Below are 22,089 nucleotides of genomic sequence, written 5' to 3'. Positions count from 1 at the left end.
ATAGCAACTGTAAAGTATTAACTAAATGACTATTGATTTAACAAGAAAAACACGCCGCTAGACGGTCGACGAAACACCTATACAACACTGTTTACTATGCACTTTAAAAACCGCAGCAGACGACAGACAATAACTAGAGGGGAACGAAATATTTTGTCTTGTTTTGTTTCTGTTTTCAACTTGGTCTGTGACTGTTCAAGATACAAATGAAATATAACATATTATTTCTAATTTATTATGACAACCTTGGATTAAAAAAAACTTTAATCTCAAAACGATAATAAAAGGGATTACACTAAGGCTCCCTGAAAGAGTGAGCTCCCCCCCTGTGAGATCTTAGTGGTACACTCCAGACAGCGCCGTAGTTCTGCAGACTGAGGAATTGTTAGTTGCTGGTAAGGTGAGGGCGTGTGTGGTGGTGTGTTTCTACGGCTTTGGAAGCGCTTATTGGAACGATTGCTAAATTTAAATAGGTCATCTAGACACTCCTTGCAGATTAGTGTTCGGTGAGTACTCGCGATCGTTCCTGATACTTCCAGATTTTTAGTCAGAGTCCGGACTGTGTATGTCATGTGTGCTGATTTCATTATTGCATTTGATTCAAGTAATGCAACAATTCGATAGTTTTATGGTGAGTCCCCGAGGAGAGACTGGGGTCTTTCGTGTTGTGGTGGGGATGTGCTGTTTAGCCCGAGACAGGTGGACTCTCATCCGACTATGCGGTGCTCTGTCTGCCTTTAAACCCTAATGTCTGGTCCACTAGCAAAATAAGTTATTTTCTGCTGGGCTTATCGTGTGTCTATATAGGGGATGTCTGTCAAGATTTGTGATTACTTCCAAATTTCCTTAAAATTTTAGGTGTGTGTTTTCCTGTCTTCTGCTTGTATTTTGTTCATCGCATATGCATCAGTTCCACCTGTATTGCTGCAATTGCAGTTCAAAGCTCTCGTCGTTTGATCAGTCCCATATCACTTCAGATGAAAAGCATTATATCTGCCTGACGAGTTTACACATATACCCGTTATGGATAATTTACTGTCGTTGCTCAAGCGCTACGGCATAACTGACTTTTCGGTTTGGTGCTTTACCTAAGAAATTCCTTTGTGCTTCTTTCTAAGTAAATACCGTGTAAGGAAGACATTTTCCTCCTAATTTCGGTAGTCCTGGCGGAGCAACTCATTGCATGGGTGAGTGGCATCACAGAACCCAGTAAGACCAGTTATACCCCTGAAATAAAAACTAATTTGATGTTATCCTGGATCATACGTCAATGGAGTTGCTAAAGTATATTGGCATGTAAGCAGGACTGGACTGCCCATCTGACATGCCGGGCATTTTCCCGGTGGCCTGATGGGATTATCGCGGGGCTACCGAAAGTCCAGGGTTGTTAATAATAATAATAATAATAATAATTGTTATTATTTTTGTTATATTATTATTATTATTATCATCATTAGTACTAGTAATGATGATGATGATGATGATGTATGTGTGTGTTTGTTTGTTTGTTTGTTTATTTAATCCCAGTCCAGCCCAAACCCAAACACAGACAGCAGAGGTAATAGTACATACAGAAGTCATAGTTTTCATTATTTTGCATACTTTCTCACTGAAGAAACAGTTTTTGTCAGTGAGGTAAAGGAAATATTTGGAACTCACCACCTAAAACTGGATAGCAGGTGGGTCAGCAGGTGGTTATATGGTTAAACAATCTGGGCTACTGACCAGAAGATTACTGGTCTGTGGCTTGCGAAGGGCAGTGCCCTGATAGCAGTGAGAAACGCGCTATTCTGCTGAGGGTGGAACTATGTAATTCTGTAAGTATGCCACTTTGCCAGGGTAAGGGCGCCTGCCAGTGTAACGATGACGGCCAAAGCCCCCTCCTCGTCTTCACAAATTTGTGGGCAGACATGCTGTTTACAGAAGGGGTTTCTGAAAAGCGCCCCCCCTCCTCCCCGTTCTGCTCCAGTAGTTAAAAACAAAGGCAAACATGACCCCAAGCTTTCAGCAAAGATTTGCCACCCCCTCCCTCCGTAAAGCCTCTTTTAAATCCTTTAAGTCTTCCTCACTTGGCCGCTTGAATTTACCTTGAATTTATCTTTCACACCAATACAATAAATCCTGATCCTGCAAGGTGGTGATTGGCGTGTGTGTGAGATTGCTGCTTTTTATTTTTGGTGATTTCCATCTTTATAGCTCTGTAATTATAGCTGCAGGCCTTATGGACCTTGCAGCGGGTAATTAGTGTCAGTCTGCTGGTCCCGGGTTTTGGAATCTCCAGCGTGATCCCACTGGAATGCCCGCAATCTGGAGGTGTTAGATGGACCGCTAGAGTTTCCGGTTCCTCCCAGGTCACACAGGTGGGCTTTTCCTGCAAATTCCTGGAGGTTTTGGAGTGGTTGTGATAACACAATAGGGCAATTACAGCATGGTGTGAGTGGTGGCAGTTGTGAAGAATAAAGTCATGCTGATTTAGTAATTTTATCACCACAAAGACTTTATAACCACTTTTATGAAACAGCAGTTCAGATGGATCAATAGTAGGGGCCGCAGTAGTTAAGAAATTTAGATTCTCATCTCACATGTCTGATGCAGGTGCATCTTTAGAGTCCAAAATTGCACTAGCTTAATGCTCTGATAAAATTTCTCGCTATAAACACTAGCTAAAATTAAATTTAAAATAAAACCTTCTGTTGAGCAACCACCAAATAATACCATACATTTGTCACCATCCTTTTGCTTAATAATTTATGTGGAAACCTGGATGTGCTGTTGTTATCTCCCTAGCAACCTTTCGTGCAGCTGCTGTATGTTCATGTGGTGACACGTTGCTTGTTTTGGGTAAGTGTGCATTAACTAGCTGTAAAGTAAACGCTACATGCAGGTCTGCGAAAGGCCTCTGCTTTGCGAATGCAGGCCTTGCGCGTGCAGTTAACTGGACTGTACTCTCTGTTCAACACACATGCGACGAATTTGACACGGTAGTAATTCAGGTTTAGTTTTAAAGTCATCAAAAAAAATGTGTGTGTGTGTGTGGATGGGTGGAGGGGGTAAACAGTAAAAGTCATGCATAAAACTCAGGGGGCCCAAAGTCCATTTGTCACAGTGCTGCAGCCACCCATGACCAAGTGCACCTCTGAATCGACCTGCCTCACAAAGTGGTCGGTGCATCCCCCCCCCCCCCCTGGATTTTCTGTGTAAAATTCCTCCACCTTTGTTCTGCAGTAGGCGTAGCTGAAGGTAGTCTGCAGCACGATCACCTCCCACAGCCTCGTTTTTCTGGTTCTTGCCCTTCTCCTGGCCTCCTGACTTGGGTGTTAATCCATTCTGCTCTTCTCTCTCTCTCTTGCTCTCGCTCTCTCTCTCTCTCTCTCTCTTTTTGCACCCTCCCTCTTGGCACATGGAGCTACACCTTGCACACCTTGGCTGTAGGGTGCCCATGTCAGTGCCCCAAGGGTGGATTGCACCCTCTTTCTGTGCCCATCTGTGACCAGCGACCCAATAGTTCAGGGTACATCGGTAGTCTCTTGGTTTTATATTGTTGCAGATCATCTTAAAATGTAAACTTTTATAGCAATTTACATTTTAATTAACTATTTAGAAGTAGGTATCTTTATTAAGAGGATTCATGCTGTTCAAAGAGTTCAATTATGGATACTTTGGTGACATTTCTAGGGTAATTATCTTCTCTTCTCTTCCTTTGTGCCCAACTGTGATTTTTGCATAAATTAGGATGGTCTTTGCTTCAAGAGGATCAGATCTGTAATTTACATTAAGCTTATGAGTGGTAGAGGCTGCAGCTCTATGGCTCCTGCCAGCAATGTAATTACAGGCTGGACCATCTCAATCAGCGTGGTCACTGAGGTGTAGCTATAGTGTGGGATAAATGGTCTATAGCATCTCGCTGAGAGGAAATTCCTGAAATTAGTCCTTTAATGAGCTTGGCATCCCTACGGCAGTTTCAAGGGAGCACATTCAGTCACACACAAGCGGGCTCCTCATTTCTGGTGACAGGGAGGAGAAATAAAATAGCAGGAAAACATCGTTTTGTCAGAGCAACTGCCGTGTGTGTCTCAGCTTACTGTGAGGCCACACAAGTCTGTGCAGGCCCAAGTGAGGCGGGAGATTCCCCACACTTTCAGCTTGTTTTGGGCGCGCTATGTGCTTCCTGCCAGAAAGTGTCTCTCGCTCGTCGTTCGGACATTTTTGCCATTCTGCAACCGGGGTCGTATTCATGGGGAATGTCGACAATGCACTACTCTTGCAGAGTGGCCTCGCTTGCCACGCAGGGGCTGGCGTCGTGTGACGGGTGATTGATGGTTTCTCTGTGCGTCTCTCGCTCTCTCTCTGTCAGAGGATAGCTGTGTGCTAGTGGGCTCCTAACTGTCACTTCCCTGGACATGTCCCCAGAGCCGCGGCCGAAGGCACCTGTGGCTTGTTCGTGAATTCTCATCTTGAGGATTTCCAAGAAGCTGCGTCGGCTTGCCTGCCTCCATGATTGCTTCTTTCCTTTCCGAGGGCATCAATATTTCATAAGAGTTGTGTCACTTCTCTGCAGTTTAACAGTGTGCCATCAGTCCCCTGCCTCTACATTTACCCCTCATTACTGGATCTGTACTAATATGAAGAGATGTAAATTAGTGTGCTTGCATGGACCTGTTAGTTTGTATTTGTGGTATGTTGTGGTTTCAGGACTGCCAGGTTTTGATATAGGGGAAGAACTCGAGCAGAATGCGTTGGCCACTGGGTAATACTATTAACAGAACACGTTGCAGGAGCCTTCCCAGAGAGCACACCTTGTACTCAGAACCCACCCAGGTCTGTCAAACTGACCCTGCTTAAATCCCAGTGAACCTAGTAGTCTTAGGTCACCTGCCTGTCACCTTCCTCAGAACACAGACTGATTTTGCATTCAGTTTAGGGTGTCAGGATGCATGAATCAATTATTAAGGTGCAACAATCTGTCACAATCGATTTTTTTGCAGGTAAACTACTCCTACTTTGAGGTTCATATACAGCAGGTAGACTTACAAAGCAGCGGTGCCGACACGCAAATATCCAAAACATGGCTCATTAATATTTATAACGGAAGCTGTACTTGATGAACGTTGAGCTGCAGAGCTTTTGGGAAACTGGCACCTGTTTTGTAGTGCAGAGTGCTTTCTGTAATGATTAAGATCATCTTGGCGCTACAATACTTTTGGGAAACGTCTCTGTTTTGCAGCACAACAAAGTCATTCTTTTTGCAAGCTAAGGTAGCAGGTAGCATCAAGACCTTGAGGTAGCTAAATAGCTAGTTAAGTAAAAAGTAGCTTTAGAGATGCACAACATAATGGTTAACATGTTAGCATTGGCTGATATTCGTTAAAGATCAAGATATCAGCATCTGTCCAACATGTTTATCTTGGAGATGATTGCATTGTGTGTTCACCCATTTTCTGTAGTGGAGGACAAGGCATGTTGTGAGCTCATGACTTAAAAGAGGTCTCAAAGTACCGGCCCATGACATGTTTATAATTCAGCTTTCAATATGGCTCACAGATTGATGTTTCCTTTATCACAGAATAATAAAAAAAATGATGTAACATCATTCCGTTAATCTGTTTTGGCCACCAATCAGAGAGCACTTGCTTTAATGTGTTTGACAGTTTTACACTGGTGTATTCTCTCTGTTTAATAATAACAATAAAAAGGAATGTACAGCGATTGTGCTATATTTGTGTTCTGTTAATAGTGTGTAATTTTGTTCCCTTGGTTACATTTGTCATTTTTTTTCTTCAGTGAAGTTATAACTAATTTAGGTTATCAAAGTAATCTAATAATTGATTAACTGAATCAAATCATGAAAGAAATCAAAGATTTCCAATGTATCGAGTCCTTGCTTCAGTAATTGCAATTTAATTCCTTGTGTAAAAATTCACTTCCACTTGAAATGCAAAATAAACCTATTAAAGACACCAATAAGACAACTCTTGGAAAATTATTTTACTTATAAATTGTTATAGCTATTATAATAAATTAATAAATTATAGCTATGACTGTCTGCTGCTATTTTTGGGGCAAAATTTCTCCTATTGTGCAAGTATTTTTGTATGAGGAAGGGATGGGCTGGGGGAGGTGAGAGAGCCAAAATTCTCTCTGCTCCTTATAGTGTGAGCGCCATGCTCTATTGCACAGGTGTCAGACTCCAGTCCTGGGGGGCCGGAGCCCTGCACATTTTTGGGTTTCCCCTCGTTTAACACACCTGATTCAACTTCTTGTGCTAATTACCACATAGCAGTTGAGCTGAATCATTTGTGGTGGAACAGGGAAAGAACTAAGCTACACAGGCCTCCGGCCCCCCAGGACTGCAGTTTGACACCCCTGCTCTATTGTATTTATAATGTCTTGGCATTTCACATCCTTTTAACGACAGTAATAAAAAGAGCAACGTTCTCCAGCCAGTAATTAACCTTCCCTTTCTTTGATTAACAAGGTATTAAATCCATGGCATAATGTTGGTTCAGGTCTGCCTGTGTTTTTGGGTGTATGTTCGGAGTCCCCCCCCGGATGGTTTTTCTGGAGTGTAGGTGTCTGTGGAAGCACTAGTCTCCCCCCCCAATAAATCCCTGTGTAATTAGTCTCAAGGCCATGGATTTTAAGAGGAGATTTGCCACCATGTTGCCCCTTAAGGAATTTGCATGTCATTGGCAAGTGTTAATGAACACTAATTAGGTTAATTACAAACCCTCATTTGTGCAGTTTGCAGCCTTGCATGATGTTATGAGAACCATATGATTTTAAGCTCTGTGCAGAGGGCTGCTTTTACTGGGCATAGGAAAGTGGTGAATTGGAAACATGATGCCTGTTGTTACTGGGAAAGGGCAGCAGGTGATCCGTTGTTTTTATAAAACATGATTCAGAGCTGTCATTGATATCACTTAATTTTCTTTGTAAATAGTGGCTTCACCTCATAAACAAAACAGTCCTGTCCTTCTTTTAATACTGCAGATTGGGTCCTTGCCTGGTCTTCCTCTAGAAGGCAGGGGACTGGATATCTTTGCTTGGGAGGAGCAGTGGAGAGGACATGGGGCAACTCAGGACTGTTATGTTAACCATGAGATACAGGATGCTGGTATGGACAGGTGACAATCTGCTTTAGGCAGCTTGTGTTTGTCCTGCTGTGGGGTGAAACAATCAGAAGAGAGCTGGACACCTGAAGACGGCTGGGGCAGAGCCGGGCACCCAGGACAGTAATAGGTGCCCGAAGACGGCCAGGACAGAGCACTCAGTGCCAGGTGCCCGAAGACGGACAGCTTATCACTCTACAGAGTCCATAGATTTAGATGTGGCCATGATTTTTCTGCCAAGCTCTGTCGGCATAAAAGCAGAATACGCTGCCCTGCAGTGATAACTAACCATCCAATAGCACATGGGCAATGGGCAATATGACACACGAAGTCCAGCAGAGCCCCGTTCTGTGGCTGTGCTGCATATAAACAGTCTTTGTTCCATGTTCTTTGCATGAAAACACTTCTGAGGTGGAATTGCGATGTTTCAGTGAGAGCTTAGCCTCATTGGCGACGCTCTGCTGATGCTGATCTCCAGGGGCAGCTATGCGTAGGGGCTGGCTGAGGGCTATCTGTCAGAGGGTGTGAGGAATGTGCTCTCTGCCTGCTGTTTGTTCATGTCTGGACGCCCCCCCAACTCTTCTCACAGTTTAGTGTTTAGGCCAAATGGAATCCTGTCAATGTTTAACCTCTGCAGCGAAAGTTAGACTTGAACCAGTTATCATCTCCTGGCTTTTTCCCCAGCCAGGGAACATGAAGGAGATTCAGCCGCCAACTGACTGCCGTGGTGGCAGAGTGTCGGGCTGATGTTAATCAGAGATGGAGTAAAGAGCACTTTGTACCATGATTTACCAACATGTGTATCACCTGTGCTGCATACCTGCATGATGACGGTGTGATAAGGCCTGCGCTGTGATCGTGACGTGTTTTTATTCTGTCTGCGGATGCCTGTTTCAGTGTCCCCTTTTCTTTCTTTCTTTTCAGACAGGAGATGAAAGGAGGCACACTTCTGACTGAGGAGTGAATAAGTAGGAGCGTCAGCGAGACGAGCGACCGCGGGGAGTGTTGGACCCCAACACGTGGAAGATGTCCGCCCCGGCCAAGCCGGAGAGGACCGTGTGCATCCTGCTGCCCAACAAGGAGCAGCTGGAGGTCACCGTGGGGGTGAGTGACTCGCGCTCATTCTCAGTACGTCTCAGTACCTGCTCCTTTGACTTCTGTTTGCTTGGGTGTGCAGCTCAAGATTCAAGAATCATTTGCCTTTTGTACATTAGTACACAGGAAATCTTAGTAGTACCATCCAGCCAGTAACACGTAACAGAATGAAACTGCACAAAACGCCAAAGTATATAATTAAATGTATCACTATACACATGCTATTAAATATGTAACAGCTTCAGATGTATAGATGTATGGAATACCATAAATAGAAGGAATGGCTGAAACAAAAAAAATATAGTTGAAATATAGTTCAATAAAGTCTTAGGCAGTCAAAGACAATGATGTTTAAATGATCTTCATGTTGGTGTAAAACCGGCTTTATCTCTGTCAAAGTGTGTCAGCTTAGCCATTTGAAACCTCTACAAAAATCTCCCTCCTATTTGCTGCACCCGTCCAATACACGACTATATTTTTTTACCTGACCACTAGCACACCTTGTATAGCTAATGAATACATCATTGACTACTTTAAAAATGATTAATATTAAACTGGTGATGAAATTTAACATATACATGGTTTTACTGGGATGCCCCTGAGGAGGGGTTTGGGAACGAAACGGCGTTCATCTAACCATCCAACCAGATATCAGTAATTTTTTGGAGAAAAGAAGAAATTCCTGTTAGTTTTTACTGTGTTAATGTTAATTTGCATATCTTGTAATGTTAAATGTGTTTTTGTTTCTGAGCAAATACACACGTACTCCTCAGAAAGCTTTTAACGTTTCCTTTGCTGAAGACTTCTGCACAGTACTGTACAAATGTATTAAATATGAAATACAGCATTGTGAGGTTGTCCATGCTGTCAGGTGGTCTGCGGGGCAGTCCAGGGATGGGAGTGTATTGTAAAATCTCAGCAAAGGTGATTCATTTAGGTTATTATTAGCAAAACTAACGTTAAGGAGAGTTTCAAAGGGAGTGTGCGTTCTGAATCGAGAGGAATTTCTTATTGCAGTCATTAACTGGAAATATCTGTTCCTTGTGTCATGGAAGATGACTGCGTACGCGCGGTTCCTGGAGGCGTAACTGTAAGACGCAGCCGGGTGGCCTGCGGTCCTCGTAATGGCAGTATAGAGTTTTACGATGAAACGCAGTCACATTTATGCTCCTTTCTGTGGGAACGTTCTGAGAAGTGGACGTCAAAGGAGCCGATTAGCCACAGTTTCCGGTGCTGAGACCTTTCCAAGTTATTTTTTGCTTTTGTGGGTGTGCTAATGCGCTAATTCATTCAGGGCCTGCCTGTCTGGTTTATGGATGTTTGGGCATGCCTGTCTCTATTTCGATGGTTCTTTATGTGGCCGTACCCAGATATGCTTTGATCTCTGCTGACGTGGATTATTAGGTCATTGTAGAAGATGTCCATCAGCTGAGGGCATTTCCCCTTGTCCCTCGTTTATGAATATTTGTGCATTTCCCCCCGTACAGGCAAAAACAACAGGCCAGGAAGTGTTGAGTCACGTTTCTGAGCTGCTCGGAGTGAAGGAGCTGCATTTTTTCGGCTTGACTGTGGTGAAGGGTGAGTACCCTCCCTGGTCTCTATGTTGTCAATCTCCTCATTAACTTGAGTTGTAAGGGACACCTTACAACAAAGACCTCATGGGTTTGTAGAGTTAAGGCCAGAAGAGGTAAATGATGATAATACACTTGCATACCTTACCAGGCTTCCAGTGACCTGGTCTTATTTGAAGGTATTTAGTTACACCTGCTACCTCTGGCAGCAACATCAAAAGGAAACCACAAGGTCACATCATCATTGTTCAAACCCTATAACTGATTCCGTAACGTTCGTCATGGAGCTGAACTTCATACTGCGGCCCTGTTTCATGTTGGAAACCATGTCGCTCTGCAAACCTATATCATCCCTACCAGCCACCTATCCTAATTAGGGTTGCAGGGTAAAACTACCCTTGATCCTTATCATTGAACTTTAACCTAATTATTTAATATTGGGCATCGTTCCAGTTCTAACCAAAAACGAAAATCATCATCACCTGCCAATAAATGAATTCGTTTTTCTTTTCTTACTATGACGGGTTTGTCAGTTAAGGTGTGTAGGCTGACGTCAAATCCAGTCGGTCAGACACTTAGTTAGTCTTACGCTCAGTGTCCATTCACTCACGCAAGCAAAAAGAAAACTCTTAAAATCCTTCTTTTACCCAGAAAATACCAGCCTCACACGACTGCCAAAGAAGTTTGTGTTGCGAAAATGGAACGATAGCTCAAGAACGTGCTGATCATACAAAAAAAAATAAACGCTTCTGGCGTAATCTTTTGCTAAGTTTTCCCCTTTTTCACATTTCTTTCTCTCCCTCTGCGGTCATTTCTCTTTTCTCCGTCTCTCTCATCTCACCGCTTTCGTAATCCCGCTAAGCTCATCTCTTTAAACAACGCTGCTCTTGTTTTTGCTGTTTGCTTGCCAGTACTCACTCTGGCCCAGATTCCAGCAATATTAACTTAATTAAGACTGGAATGCACTCTTGCATTCCTCCACCTTGGGAAGACATTGAAGGGCAGAGAGAAAGATGGAGGGGGGGGGGGGGGGCGGGCAAGGGAGGCTGGGGCTGTAGGAGAGGGTGGAAGATGGAGAGACGGGAATACAACAAAATGAGGAGGCAGGGTCCATGGGTGGGAGGAAGGCAAAAGATGGATGATGATGGGGATTGATGGATGAGGGAGGAAGAGAGGAGTGAGAGGAGAACGGCCAAAGATTGTTGAGGGGATCAGTGCTGGAGGGGGGTGTTGGGGATTTGGAAAGGGTCTGTCACACAGGTCCTGGCACACAGCCTTTAACTAAGTGCTGACAGGGGCTTGGCATGTGTCATCACTCGCTTTTATTTATCCTTCCTCGGCACGTTCATCCAGAGCGGCCATGCAGACGCCACATCTAAACATCTAAAACACTGCTGAAGTGTAATTTAGGGTCTTTTCACCTGATCGGCATAAAACTCAGAGTGCAGAGAAAGCGCTCCGATGTGTAACGCACTGTTGACTGGGTATTTCATGTTGGGACCTGCGCCGAAGAGCGACCCAACAAAGCTGGGGGGGGGGGAGGGGTTTGTCTTTCCACAAATTAATCCCATTGTATGTCTTCATGCATGATTACGTTACTCTGACTGTTCCGGTTTCCATCTGAATGAATGTGCTTTTTTGTGGTTTCGTTTTTGTTTCGCGCAGACAATGAGCATATATTTGTGGACTTGGATGAAAAAGTGAACAAGTACTTCCCCAAAGAATGGAGGCAAGACTCTGCAAAGGTAAGGGGGTCTGGACCCCCCCTGCGGTGTTTTCTAACCCATGGGTGAAGCTACATTTGATAGCTACTAAAGCTACCAATTACTAAAGAACTACTCTCCCCTGCTCCCGGCTACATTGCCATCTTTTCCTGAGACATTTCAGCCTATACTTGTTTTGTTGCCATTTCAAAGACATAGTAAACATGATTTATTGGTGGATGTCTAGGTCTAGCAGCTACAGATGCTAAAATCGACATCCACACTAATGTTCTTTACACATGTGGATAGTTACCACGTAAAAATGGAGAGGGGAGAGGACCCAGCCTTCAAAACCAAAGACCGCTCCCCTCCTGGGGCGGTACCCTGCTATTTTGGACTTTTAATAGTTAAGGCGCTCTTTAACTGCAAGGAAAACACCATGTTCGGTCATATTGTGGGTCTGGCAGTGTAAACTGTGGACTGAAACACTGAGGTTCCAAAGCCCTCACATATAAACAGCATCAAAGAAGGCATGCATCAATGCTGTGCTCCCCCTGCAGGGGGCGCCGAGACGAGCCCTGCCCCTGGTGTTCTGCCTCAAGGTGCAGTACTACGTGGAGAATGGCCGGCTCATCTGGTGAGTGTGTTAACCCCCCCGCAAAAGTAACTGAGACCAGCAATTATCTCTGTGGTCGCTGAGTGGGCACTTTTATTAAAGGGGAATTTCACAGCTTAAAATTCGGCATTTTGTTCCGTTTCTTTTGGTTAAAGCTAGTCGGGTTAAGCGTGTTAAGTTCATGGCAAGGTGCCATTTTTGATTAAACTGCAAACCTTTGGTAACAAATCAAAGACTTTGGGTCTTATATTCCCAGCAAAGTCCAGCTATTCACATCCAGCATTGTCCTCCCTCAGCGATCGGAAGGCACGGTGCCTGTACTACTCGGACATCCGTGAGCGGGTGCTGCGCTCTGAGTGCCGCCAGCAGGAGGCGTTGTATTTCGAGCTGGCGGGCTACGCCCTGCAGGCCGACCTGCCGGACCACCCGCAGCAAAACAGGCCCCGGGAAGGAGGTGCAGCCTACTTCCAGCCTAAGGACTACTTCCCTCCCTGGGTAATGGCGAGAGTGGGGGGTGGTGTAACCTAGCTGTAACCTAAATCATGTAGCTGGAATGTGTGCGTTGACTGACTTACCATTTCTCACGTCCACCATGACGCACCATTTCACGCAATCCTGACTCGCTGACCTTCCCCCGCGCTGCCACAGATCCTGGCGAAGCGCGGTGTCGATTACCTCCTGCGGCACGGGCCCAAGCTGCACCGTGAGCTGCGGGGCATGTCGTCCCGTGACGCCACTCTGCTCTTCATCCGCGAGTCCTGCCGCCTCGAGGACGTTCCCGTCACTTTCTACAGGCTCCAGAAGGTGAGGGGTCACGCGGAGACGGGGCTGGTGGGGCCCGGGGTGAGAGGCTAGCGTGACCCCTCTGATAGCGGAGTGTGTAATTAGCCGTAATCTTGGGGGCGGCTTGATGGGTGTCAGGCGCCCGTCTGGGCTGCAGTGCCTGCAGATCCTTATCAAGCATCAAGCCACCTGATTCAGGATAGTCACCTTCATCCCCGTGGATTTATAACGCGCTCTGCTTTGTTTTCTAAAATCAAAGGCTGCCATGCACCTTGTTCTGGTGGAGCCTCTTTAATCTCTTACATGGTGCCTTATCAGTGCAGCACATTAAACGATTCAAGGCCTTTCAGGTTCATCAGACTCCTTAGGCCCTTTGAGCTCTGAATATCCATGATGTTTAGCAGATCGGGCCCAGAAATGTGAAACATTTAAAGACCCCTCTATTAAGAGAGGTTTTAATGTTTACCTCCCTGCTTTATTCTACAGGACAAGAAGGAGGAGAGGGGTTCGGCTCTGCTGGGCCTGACCCTGCGAGGAATGCAGATTTATCAGGTAAGCCAACGCGTTCCTGTTTTCTCTCAGGGAGGCGGGCGTCACCAGCTTTCCAGTGGCAGGGAGGCACGGAATGTGGTGGCCATTAAGATCGGAGCTCCCTGTTTTTAAACTGTCAGTCAGTAGCCATCAGCGTGGATTAGTGGTGGTGGGGGGGGGAGAGTCACAACGTTGGCCATGCAGAACCAAAAACCCCACTGGCTTGTGGGATTGCTCATTCCTTCGGTGCAGGCCTCTGACTCTGTCCCCCGGTTATATATTTGCTCGATAAACACACTTAGACTTCCCGCCCCGAGGAGCCTGTCAGCACATCCCACTCTGAACTTCTGTACTCTTGACTTTAACTGTGACTCCTTCGAATGGGTCACTACAAGTTTTGAGAATATCTAAGATAAAAATAAAATGGCTTTCTTCTGGATTTCCTGTGACTTGATGACTTATACACCCTGGTAACCGTCACGCTTGATTAATTTGTGCCCTTTTCTTTAGTCTGAACTTATGATCTAACTGCTTTGTAAGAAGAGAACATTTTTAATTCATTCCAGAACAGCTGTGATGATGTGGTAATTAATTCTAATTATGATGTAATAGTCCGCACCCCACCCCTTAACCACTCCTTGCCTCTGGTCCTCTGGTTAGATACATGGGCATAGCTTTCCAGTTCTCATTTTTCTGTTTTTTTAGTACATATGAGCATGTAATGGACATGTAACGTGCGTGAAGAACCTGCCGGCGGGGACTGTCCCCATGGCTCCTTTAGTGGCTGATGTGCTCAGTCCCGCACCCTCTCCTTCCTCTCTCTACACCCTCAGGAGGCGAACAACGTGAGGCAGCTTATCTACGACTTCCCCTGGTTCAACGTGGGACGCCTCACCTTCCTGGTGTGTTCTTCTGAAAATTCCGGAGCCTTTTGTCCATGGAGATGCATTGTTCTGCCATTTTTGCCTTAACTGTAACTCTGAGCATAATGCAGATCTGTCATGAAATCAGCCAACATTCTCTGAAGGGGCTTCAAAAGATAATTTACTGTCTGATGCCTCATTGTGTTGCGCTTAAATCTTATTAATCCGGCCAAGTAGTATGAGAAAAGGCTGGAAAGAGGGAGCTGTGTCACATACTGGGTAGCCGTGGTCCTTGTGCTAAGCTTGAGGGCTATGAGCGTGTTGCTGTCATCCTGCCTGCAGGGGAAGAAGTTTGAAATCCAGCCGGACGGGCTGCCCTCTGCCAGGAAGCTGGTGTACTACACCGGCTCGCCTTTCCGCTCGCGCCACCTGCTGCAGCACCTGAGCAACAGCCACCGGCTCTACATGAACCTGCAGCCGGTGCTGAGGCACCTGCGGCAGCTGGAGGAGGGCGAGGGTCAGTAGGCCTTTCCAGGCTTGTACGTAATGAGCATATATGTGGATGAAGGAGCCCTTCAACGCATGGTCTAAAACATTTTGAAAACTAAGAATTCTCAGTCGCTGAATGTATGATTATGGCTTCGACGTTTTTCTAAGTTTCCCTGTACCTTCTGACCCTCCCAACAGAAAAGAAGCGGTACCGGGAGTCTTACATCAGCGATGACCTGGACCTGGATCCTGCGGGCAGCGACGGCAGCCCCGGCCTTTCACGCCGCTCCACCGCCAGCTCGGGCATTGAGGTGGACACCCAGCAGCAGGGCTTGGCAGAGGGTCTCGCCAAACCCTTCGGCTCGGCCGCCAGCCACAACAGCTCCTACACCTCTGACATCGACGCAGGCGGAATGGCGCGGCCAGAGGAGAAGGAGGAAGGTCAGTGAGCTGTTAACATGGCTGACCCTGCTGAATTGCAACTGGTAAATCTGACATGCAGTAAGTCACTAGAAACAGAATGAATATTGTATAGACACAAACCAGAGCAAAGTTGCTTAATAGGAAATTTTCTATGTGTGTGTGTGTGTGTGTGTGTGTGTGGATTGTGTTCATCTAACATTGTGGAGACCAAATGTCCCCCACAATGTAATAAAAACCTGTTATTTTGACGTTGTGGGGACCATTTTCCAGGTCCCCACAAAGGTCTGTGACTGCAATCAAAAAAGTAAAAATGCCAAGAGTCTCATATTTTGTTTGTTACTTATGGTTAAGATTAGGGGTGGGTAGGGGTTAAGGTCGTCATGTTGGGATTAGAGTTTTCAGAGATGCACCGATACCGATATTCGGATCGGTATCGGCGCCGATCCAGACCTATTTGACGGATCGGGAATCGGCCATGTGTGACCGATCCACGTCCTATACTTACTTATTTAGTTTTTGGCAATCAATCGCACGACAGCTCTTTCCCATTTTACATGTGTGTTTTTGCGGAATTCAAATCGAACGCTATCACTGCCCCTAAGTCTTTTTTGCTACTCAGTGGGTGTGAGTACAGTGACTTCCGCCTGCTGTGAGGTCATGCGCATACCCTTCGCAGTACGAGGAGCGTAAGATAAGACGTGACGATCTGGGAGTATTTTAGGCTTTTAACAGAAATCGGAAGCACAGCGTTTTGCAATCTATGTAAAATAAGGTTTTGAGGTGGGAATAGCGTTTAATGGAAAATCCCATTTAACAAAGCGCACGCAACTGCGAGACAAAACAAAGCAATGATTTGGGAGTCGCTAACTTAATTGGACTGTTTTGCGAACTCGTTGCTTGAGATACAAGAGGGGCTGCCATCGCAACAAAAGTGTAACTGCGCTGATGCCAATGGGAGAAAAACTGTTAAAATTTTAAGCATTCGCCACTTGTGTATATTTCCTTTGAAGATATTCATATTGAACTGCAAATGCCTCAAAAACGCTTAAAACAAATGAGGTGGAACAGTACGTTATGTATGTTTGTAGTAGCCTAATGAAATATTTTTTGTCATACATTTTTTCCATCTGTATTTACTAGCTTAAAAAAAATAATATGTAAAGTATAACAAAGTAAAAGGAGCTCTTGTATCGGAATCTGTATCGGTATCGGCAGTTGTGTATCGAAATCGGATCGGAACTGAAAAAACGTGGATCGCCCATCTCTAATCCAAACAATGTGTAAAGTTAAAAAAAAACAATGTGTCCTGCCTCGATCGTCCGCTCCTTCCGTGTGCCACGCCCCTTCGTTAACCCCGTGTGGAATCCCCTTGTGATCAGCTGTTTCTGGTTGTTGTCATTCGTCCGCGTTTTGGTTTGTTTCCCCAGTCTGGTCATTGTATTGTCCGTCTGCGTTTTGTCTGCCTTACTGCTCGGCACGACAATGTTATTATAATTCCGTCTCCCTCTCTCTCTTTCCCCCTTCTTCTCCTTTGTTTCCCCCTTCTCTCTCCCTCGCCTTCTCTTGAGGAAGTAAATAAAAATAAATTTTAAAAAATTAAAAATAAATAAATAAATACAAATAAATATAGTCCTCCACAGAGGGGGGTGGTGGAGGGAGTAAAATAAATAAATAATAATAAAAATAATTAAATGTAGTGATGGTTTATTATTAATATTAAAATAATGAATAAGAAATCTTTATTTTTAAATGTATTTTATTATATAATAATAATTACTGTTACTGTCTATCTTTGTCTAAATGTATTTTTACTGTCTAAATATATGTATTCAGTTAGTGTAAACATGCACGGTGCTATCACAGCAAATGCGAGGCTGAGACTGAAGCGTTACCCTTTGTTTCCGCTGAGAGACGTGCCGCATGACTCATTTCCCTGCATGTACAAGGTCTGTTCACGGTTTGACTTCTGAGATTCAGACCGAGCTCTAGGTAATTTTTTTTCGAACTGGTTGGTTCGACTTTTAAGAAATTCGAGTTCTAATGAGTTCGAGAACTAACGTACCACTGTAATTACAAACCTGTGTGTGTGTGTGTTTGTAAACCGCACTTAAAAACGTCAGAATGACTGACAAGAAAACTATTCAAACTGGAATGTCAATTATGCATTGGCAAACAGGAAGCATTGTCTTTGTGAATATTATGAAACAGTCTTGTGTCACTGGTGTTGTGAACATGAAATTCTGCACGTTTGATGTTCCTGAAGTTTAGGAGAGAGATCACGTAACCAGTAAAGGCTCTAACTGTACTGTAGAACAGAAAGAAATGTCTTATACAATTGAATTGGTTATGTGCAGAGCTTTGACTAGCATTCTGTTGCTGTTTCTTGAGTATTCTGTCCACTCACTCACTGATTCGTGTCCATTTCAGAGGCTGAGCTCAACGTAGACGAGCCCGAGGGGGTGTCCGTGGATGACCCTGAGGAGATACTGCGACTGGCCCAGCTGCTGAAGGGCGTATCCGTTGACTGCCCAGTACTACCCTCTGAGACCGACCACGAAGGTGAGATGGTAGAGCTAGACCCGCGGCAGATGGGCACCTTTACAGCTCCTCGCTCTGGAATGTTATTGCGTGCCTCGCTGCCATTAATAACAAGGTTATTGCGAAACTAGGCAAATTTACTATTCTCAAAACAACATAGAATGCATATTATTAATACGAGTCTCTGCTGCCCCCTTTCTGCAGATTGGTGAAACTCAATTTAGCTTTGCTAAATGCGGAACTATGGTATTTACAAGTAATTACATAAGTATAATATCAGACATAGCAACTGAACTTACTCAGACACTGACTTTGTTGTCATTTATTTATTATTATTATTATTATTATTATTATTATTATTTAGGGGTATAACAATTCAAATATCGACATGTTAAGGCTACGATATGATTTAATCGACTCTTAACAAATACCCATTCATATTATTAAGCCATTACAATACGTCAACACACTGCCAAAGAAATTAAAAAGCTGTGAAAATATCTCTCACAAAGAAATCTAGTTCCTCCGTTTTCAGATAGTAAGACAGAGATGTTTCTGCAAAATGTTGCAGAATGTTGCCTGGTCTGATGAGTCTCGATTTCTGTTGAGACATTCAAATGGTAGAGTCAGAATTTGGCGTAAACAGAATGAGAACATGGATCCATCATGCCTTGTTACGACTGTGCAGGCTGGTGGTGGTGGTGTAATGGTGTGGGGGATGTTTTCTTGGCACACTTTAGGCCCCTTAGTGCCAATTGGGCATCGTTTCAATGCCACGGCCTACCTGAGCATTGTTTCTGACCATGTCCATCCCTTTATGACCACCATGTACCTATGCTCTGATGGCTACTTCCAGCAGGATAGTGCACCATGTCACAAAGCTCGAATCATTTCAAATTGGTTTCTAGAACATGACAATGAGTTCACTGTACTAAAATGGCCCCCACAGTCACCAGATCTCAACCCAATAGAGCATCTTTCGGATGTGGTGGAAAGGGAGCTTCGTGCCCTGGATGTGCATCCCACAAATCTCCATCAACTGCAAGATGCTATCCTATCAATATGGGCCAACATTTCTAAAGAATGCTTTCAGCACCTTGTTGAATCAATGCCACGTACAATTAAGGCAGTTCTGAAGGCAAAAGGGGGTCAAACACTGTATTAGTATGGTGTTCCTAATAATCCTTTAGGTGAGTGTATTTCACTGTTTTGAAAATAACAATCATGAACTACTGATTTAAATCATATTGTAATGTAGTCACATTTCAGATATCGTCAGATATTGAATCGCTGTTGCAAAATCAAACTGAAATCGTATCATAGCGAAGTTTAAAATTTACACCCCTCTTATTATTATTATTATTATTATTATTATTATTATTATTTATAATAATAATAATAATAACAATAATAATAATAATAATAATAAATAATAATAATAATAATAATTAAAAAAAGAATAATTGTTGCTTTAAGTTGCTGAAAAGTAGATCTCATGTCCTGGTGAGGATATAGACAGCAATAATCTAGAACTTTCTCTGCATAACCTACTACTATGATTTACTTACAGACGGCACAGTGAAGTCTGCTGACATGCCAGACTGCCAGGTGAAGCTGCGAAGCACAAACCCCCTGCAAGAGGTCAGTCACCAGGGAAAGAGAGGATATGATTCTCCTAAACTGATCCCAGAATGGTTTCTCCAAAGCATAGCCGCGTTTTGTGCAGGACTAGCTGGTCAGACAGTGATGGCAAGTCATTCATTTGTTGCGCAAAGATGATGTAGCATCTGTGTTAATTATGCTGATATCCCCCTCTTCAATGAGCTGCTTAATTAAAATTCTAATTGTTTCTATGCATGTCTGCACGCCCCCACACTCACTTTCACCTTCACTTTCATTTTGCAGTGCAGTTAGCTTTTATTGCCTTCACAGTGGTTGCCTCAGTTCACAAAAAGTCTTCACATTACAAGCAAATGGAGCAAAACCAACGGTGATGGCAAAAGGCAAATAAAGACAAAACTTACTTTTGTTTTGTTTTTTAAGTCTTTTTCTTTGTTGCTGAGCAATTTCAGGCCACTAAACCTGAAATTGATAAGAGCGTGATTTTCCAGCCTGTACTGAGGGGAAAAATGCTGTGCGTGAAATAATGTTATTGTTAGACCTGGAGGAGGGAATTCTGGGTCTTGGTCCAGGTGGCAGCAGGCCCAGCATGAATGTTTTCTGTCCTTACCATGACTGCTGCTGTGTCTCCCAGGTGCTGAAGCAGAAGGCTTGGGTCTCTGTTGACCGGCACAGCCAAAGCCTGGATGACGTACGCCTGATCAAGCAGCCTATCCACTTTGCTACTTCCCATCTGCTTGATACCTCCCACAGCTTCACCTTCGGGCTGCCGAAGTCCCAGCTGGACTCCCCCGTGGGCCACAGCTACTACCCGGCCAATAACTCTGGCAAACCCACATTCTATGGCCGAAGGTCCACAAACTGCCTGTCTCTGGACACACTGGGGGATGAGCAACTGCTGGAATTTATTCTGTGAGCACTAGAGGACTCTTTTGTAGCTTGGAGTCTGTCGTTTTCACTACTGCACCAGGTGACAGCCTGGGACTGTTGTAGGTGTGACAGGGACACACTGTGAGGACGTGTGCGTGTGTGTGGCTTTGAAAGGAAGCCGACCCTTGTTCATCAGACAAGCCACAATCACCATTGTGTTGTGATTGCAGGTGTTTCCACTTAGGACTGTAACCCAATGGACAAATCATACTGTGAAAGAGAGGCTTTGTTGTTGCCTAGATACAGCGGTTTAAACTCAAGTAACCTATAAATTTGGACATGCAGGAGGAAGCTTGTGTTGTGTGAATTTTACCTGGATGGCTGGTCACCAAGTACCTCCCACGGCACGCTTTGTATTGACTCTTTGTATTTATGTGTTTTTCAGTGTTTTTTTTCATATTCTTCATATTCATATTCTTCATAATTGCATATATATTTTTTTATCTCGTCACGTTTCAGCAAATTGATTGCTTTCAATTTCCTACTAATATGAATCCCAACATTAAATTTAAAAGCATTGCTTACTGAATGGAATTGCATTTGGTAATTGCAAGTTGTCAAGGTGGACCGCACAAAACATTGCATGCAGGTGGCTGCATGGAGAGCCACAGCAGATCCAGATCTGTTTATGTGTGGTTCTGTTTGCTGCTTTCAAAGGTTTTGATAGTTACCACTGCCTAACATTGTCTACTCATTCTGGGTGGAGTCACTGTTAATATGTAATATTTGTAATAATGCAATAATGGGAAAATGATACCTTGTTTCTACTTCATCTGTGCCCTTTCATTTAATGACAATATTGATAGACTGTCCTTTTGTCACTGTTGATCATTATGTCAGTATTGGAGAAGCCGATAAAGATTTCAGATTTCACTTGTCTGTTTTCCTGTCATTGAGAAAGTGTGTTTAATACATCGATGCCACAGATGTCCGCAGGTCTCCCTAGAACTATCCATGCATGTTAAATTTCTCTTCCCGGAATTAATTCTTTCTTATTCTTTTTAATACCATAGTAACATTATTTATTGATAACTGATTAAAGCATTCATTGTTGCAATGAATGATACCATCACCCTTATGGATTATTGTTATTGCCAGTATTAAGTATGTTAACACTGACATTGACATGTAATATTTTCTTTTCTTTTTTTTTACTGTTTTATATTTTTTAATATTGTATTATAATCTAATATTAATCATTGTGCAAAGTTTGCACAATCTATATTAATGTGCTGTATACAAAATTTATATGTACAGACCTGAGGCCCCTTGCAGTTATTTTTCCCCACATTTGTTCTGAATTGAAAATCAAACATTTTTTCCGGTACAGACAACAATCAGGTTTACTATATTTCCACCTTTTTTGTTTACATTTATGTTTATTTTATATTGCTCTGTATCCTACAATGCAAACCTGGTGTTAACCCAGTGTATTGTAATACTGCCATGAAAGCGTGCTTGCAGCTGGGGTGTTTGGATATTTCAACTCAACTCAAACTTTGTATCTTCTCCTTTCAGTGAAAGGCACCCAGATTTAGGAGCCGAATATAATAAATGACTATGGAAAGACTGTGTGTATGGGTGTTCATTGAAAATACGCAACTTAACACTTCTTCCAGTGGCACCTATATGATAAAAAATAAAGAATGAGAAATACAGTACAATTGTATCGACTATCTACAGTATATACATTTCTATATATAGAAAATTCAACGAAGTAGAATAAATATTGATAGAATGATTAAGAAAACTGCAAAATTGCACTAATGTGTAAAACAGACAAAAACAGTACAGCCCATGGGGTGAACGACTTAGTTG

At 43.7% G+C, this 22,089-nt stretch overlaps 1 protein-coding gene across 1 annotated transcript; it reads left to right on the top strand.

The window, feature by feature from the left end:
- Positions 1-362: 362 nt before the first annotated feature.
- On the top strand, positions 363-21,838 carry zgc:172136 (FERM domain-containing protein 6). Its single transcript, XM_023830275.2, has 14 exons — positions 363-506; positions 8,034-8,213; positions 9,692-9,782; positions 11,441-11,520; positions 12,039-12,115; positions 12,391-12,589; positions 12,743-12,898; positions 13,364-13,429; positions 14,242-14,310; positions 14,614-14,788; positions 14,959-15,201; positions 17,611-17,742; positions 19,292-19,362; positions 19,976-21,838. The coding sequence occupies exons 2-14, from the start codon at positions 8,136-8,138 to the stop codon at positions 20,255-20,257; spliced, it is 1,719 nt and encodes a 572-aa protein (XP_023686043.1). The 5' UTR covers positions 363-506; positions 8,034-8,135; the 3' UTR covers positions 20,258-21,838.
- The last annotated feature ends 251 nt before the right edge of the window (positions 21,839-22,089 follow it).

Source organism: Paramormyrops kingsleyae, chromosome 3 (genome assembly GCF_048594095.1).
Source record: "Paramormyrops kingsleyae isolate MSU_618 chromosome 3, PKINGS_0.4, whole genome shotgun sequence".
Classification (NCBI taxonomy): Eukaryota; Metazoa; Chordata; class Actinopteri; order Osteoglossiformes; family Mormyridae; genus Paramormyrops; species Paramormyrops kingsleyae.
This window is presented reverse-complemented; position numbering and strand designations above follow the sequence as displayed.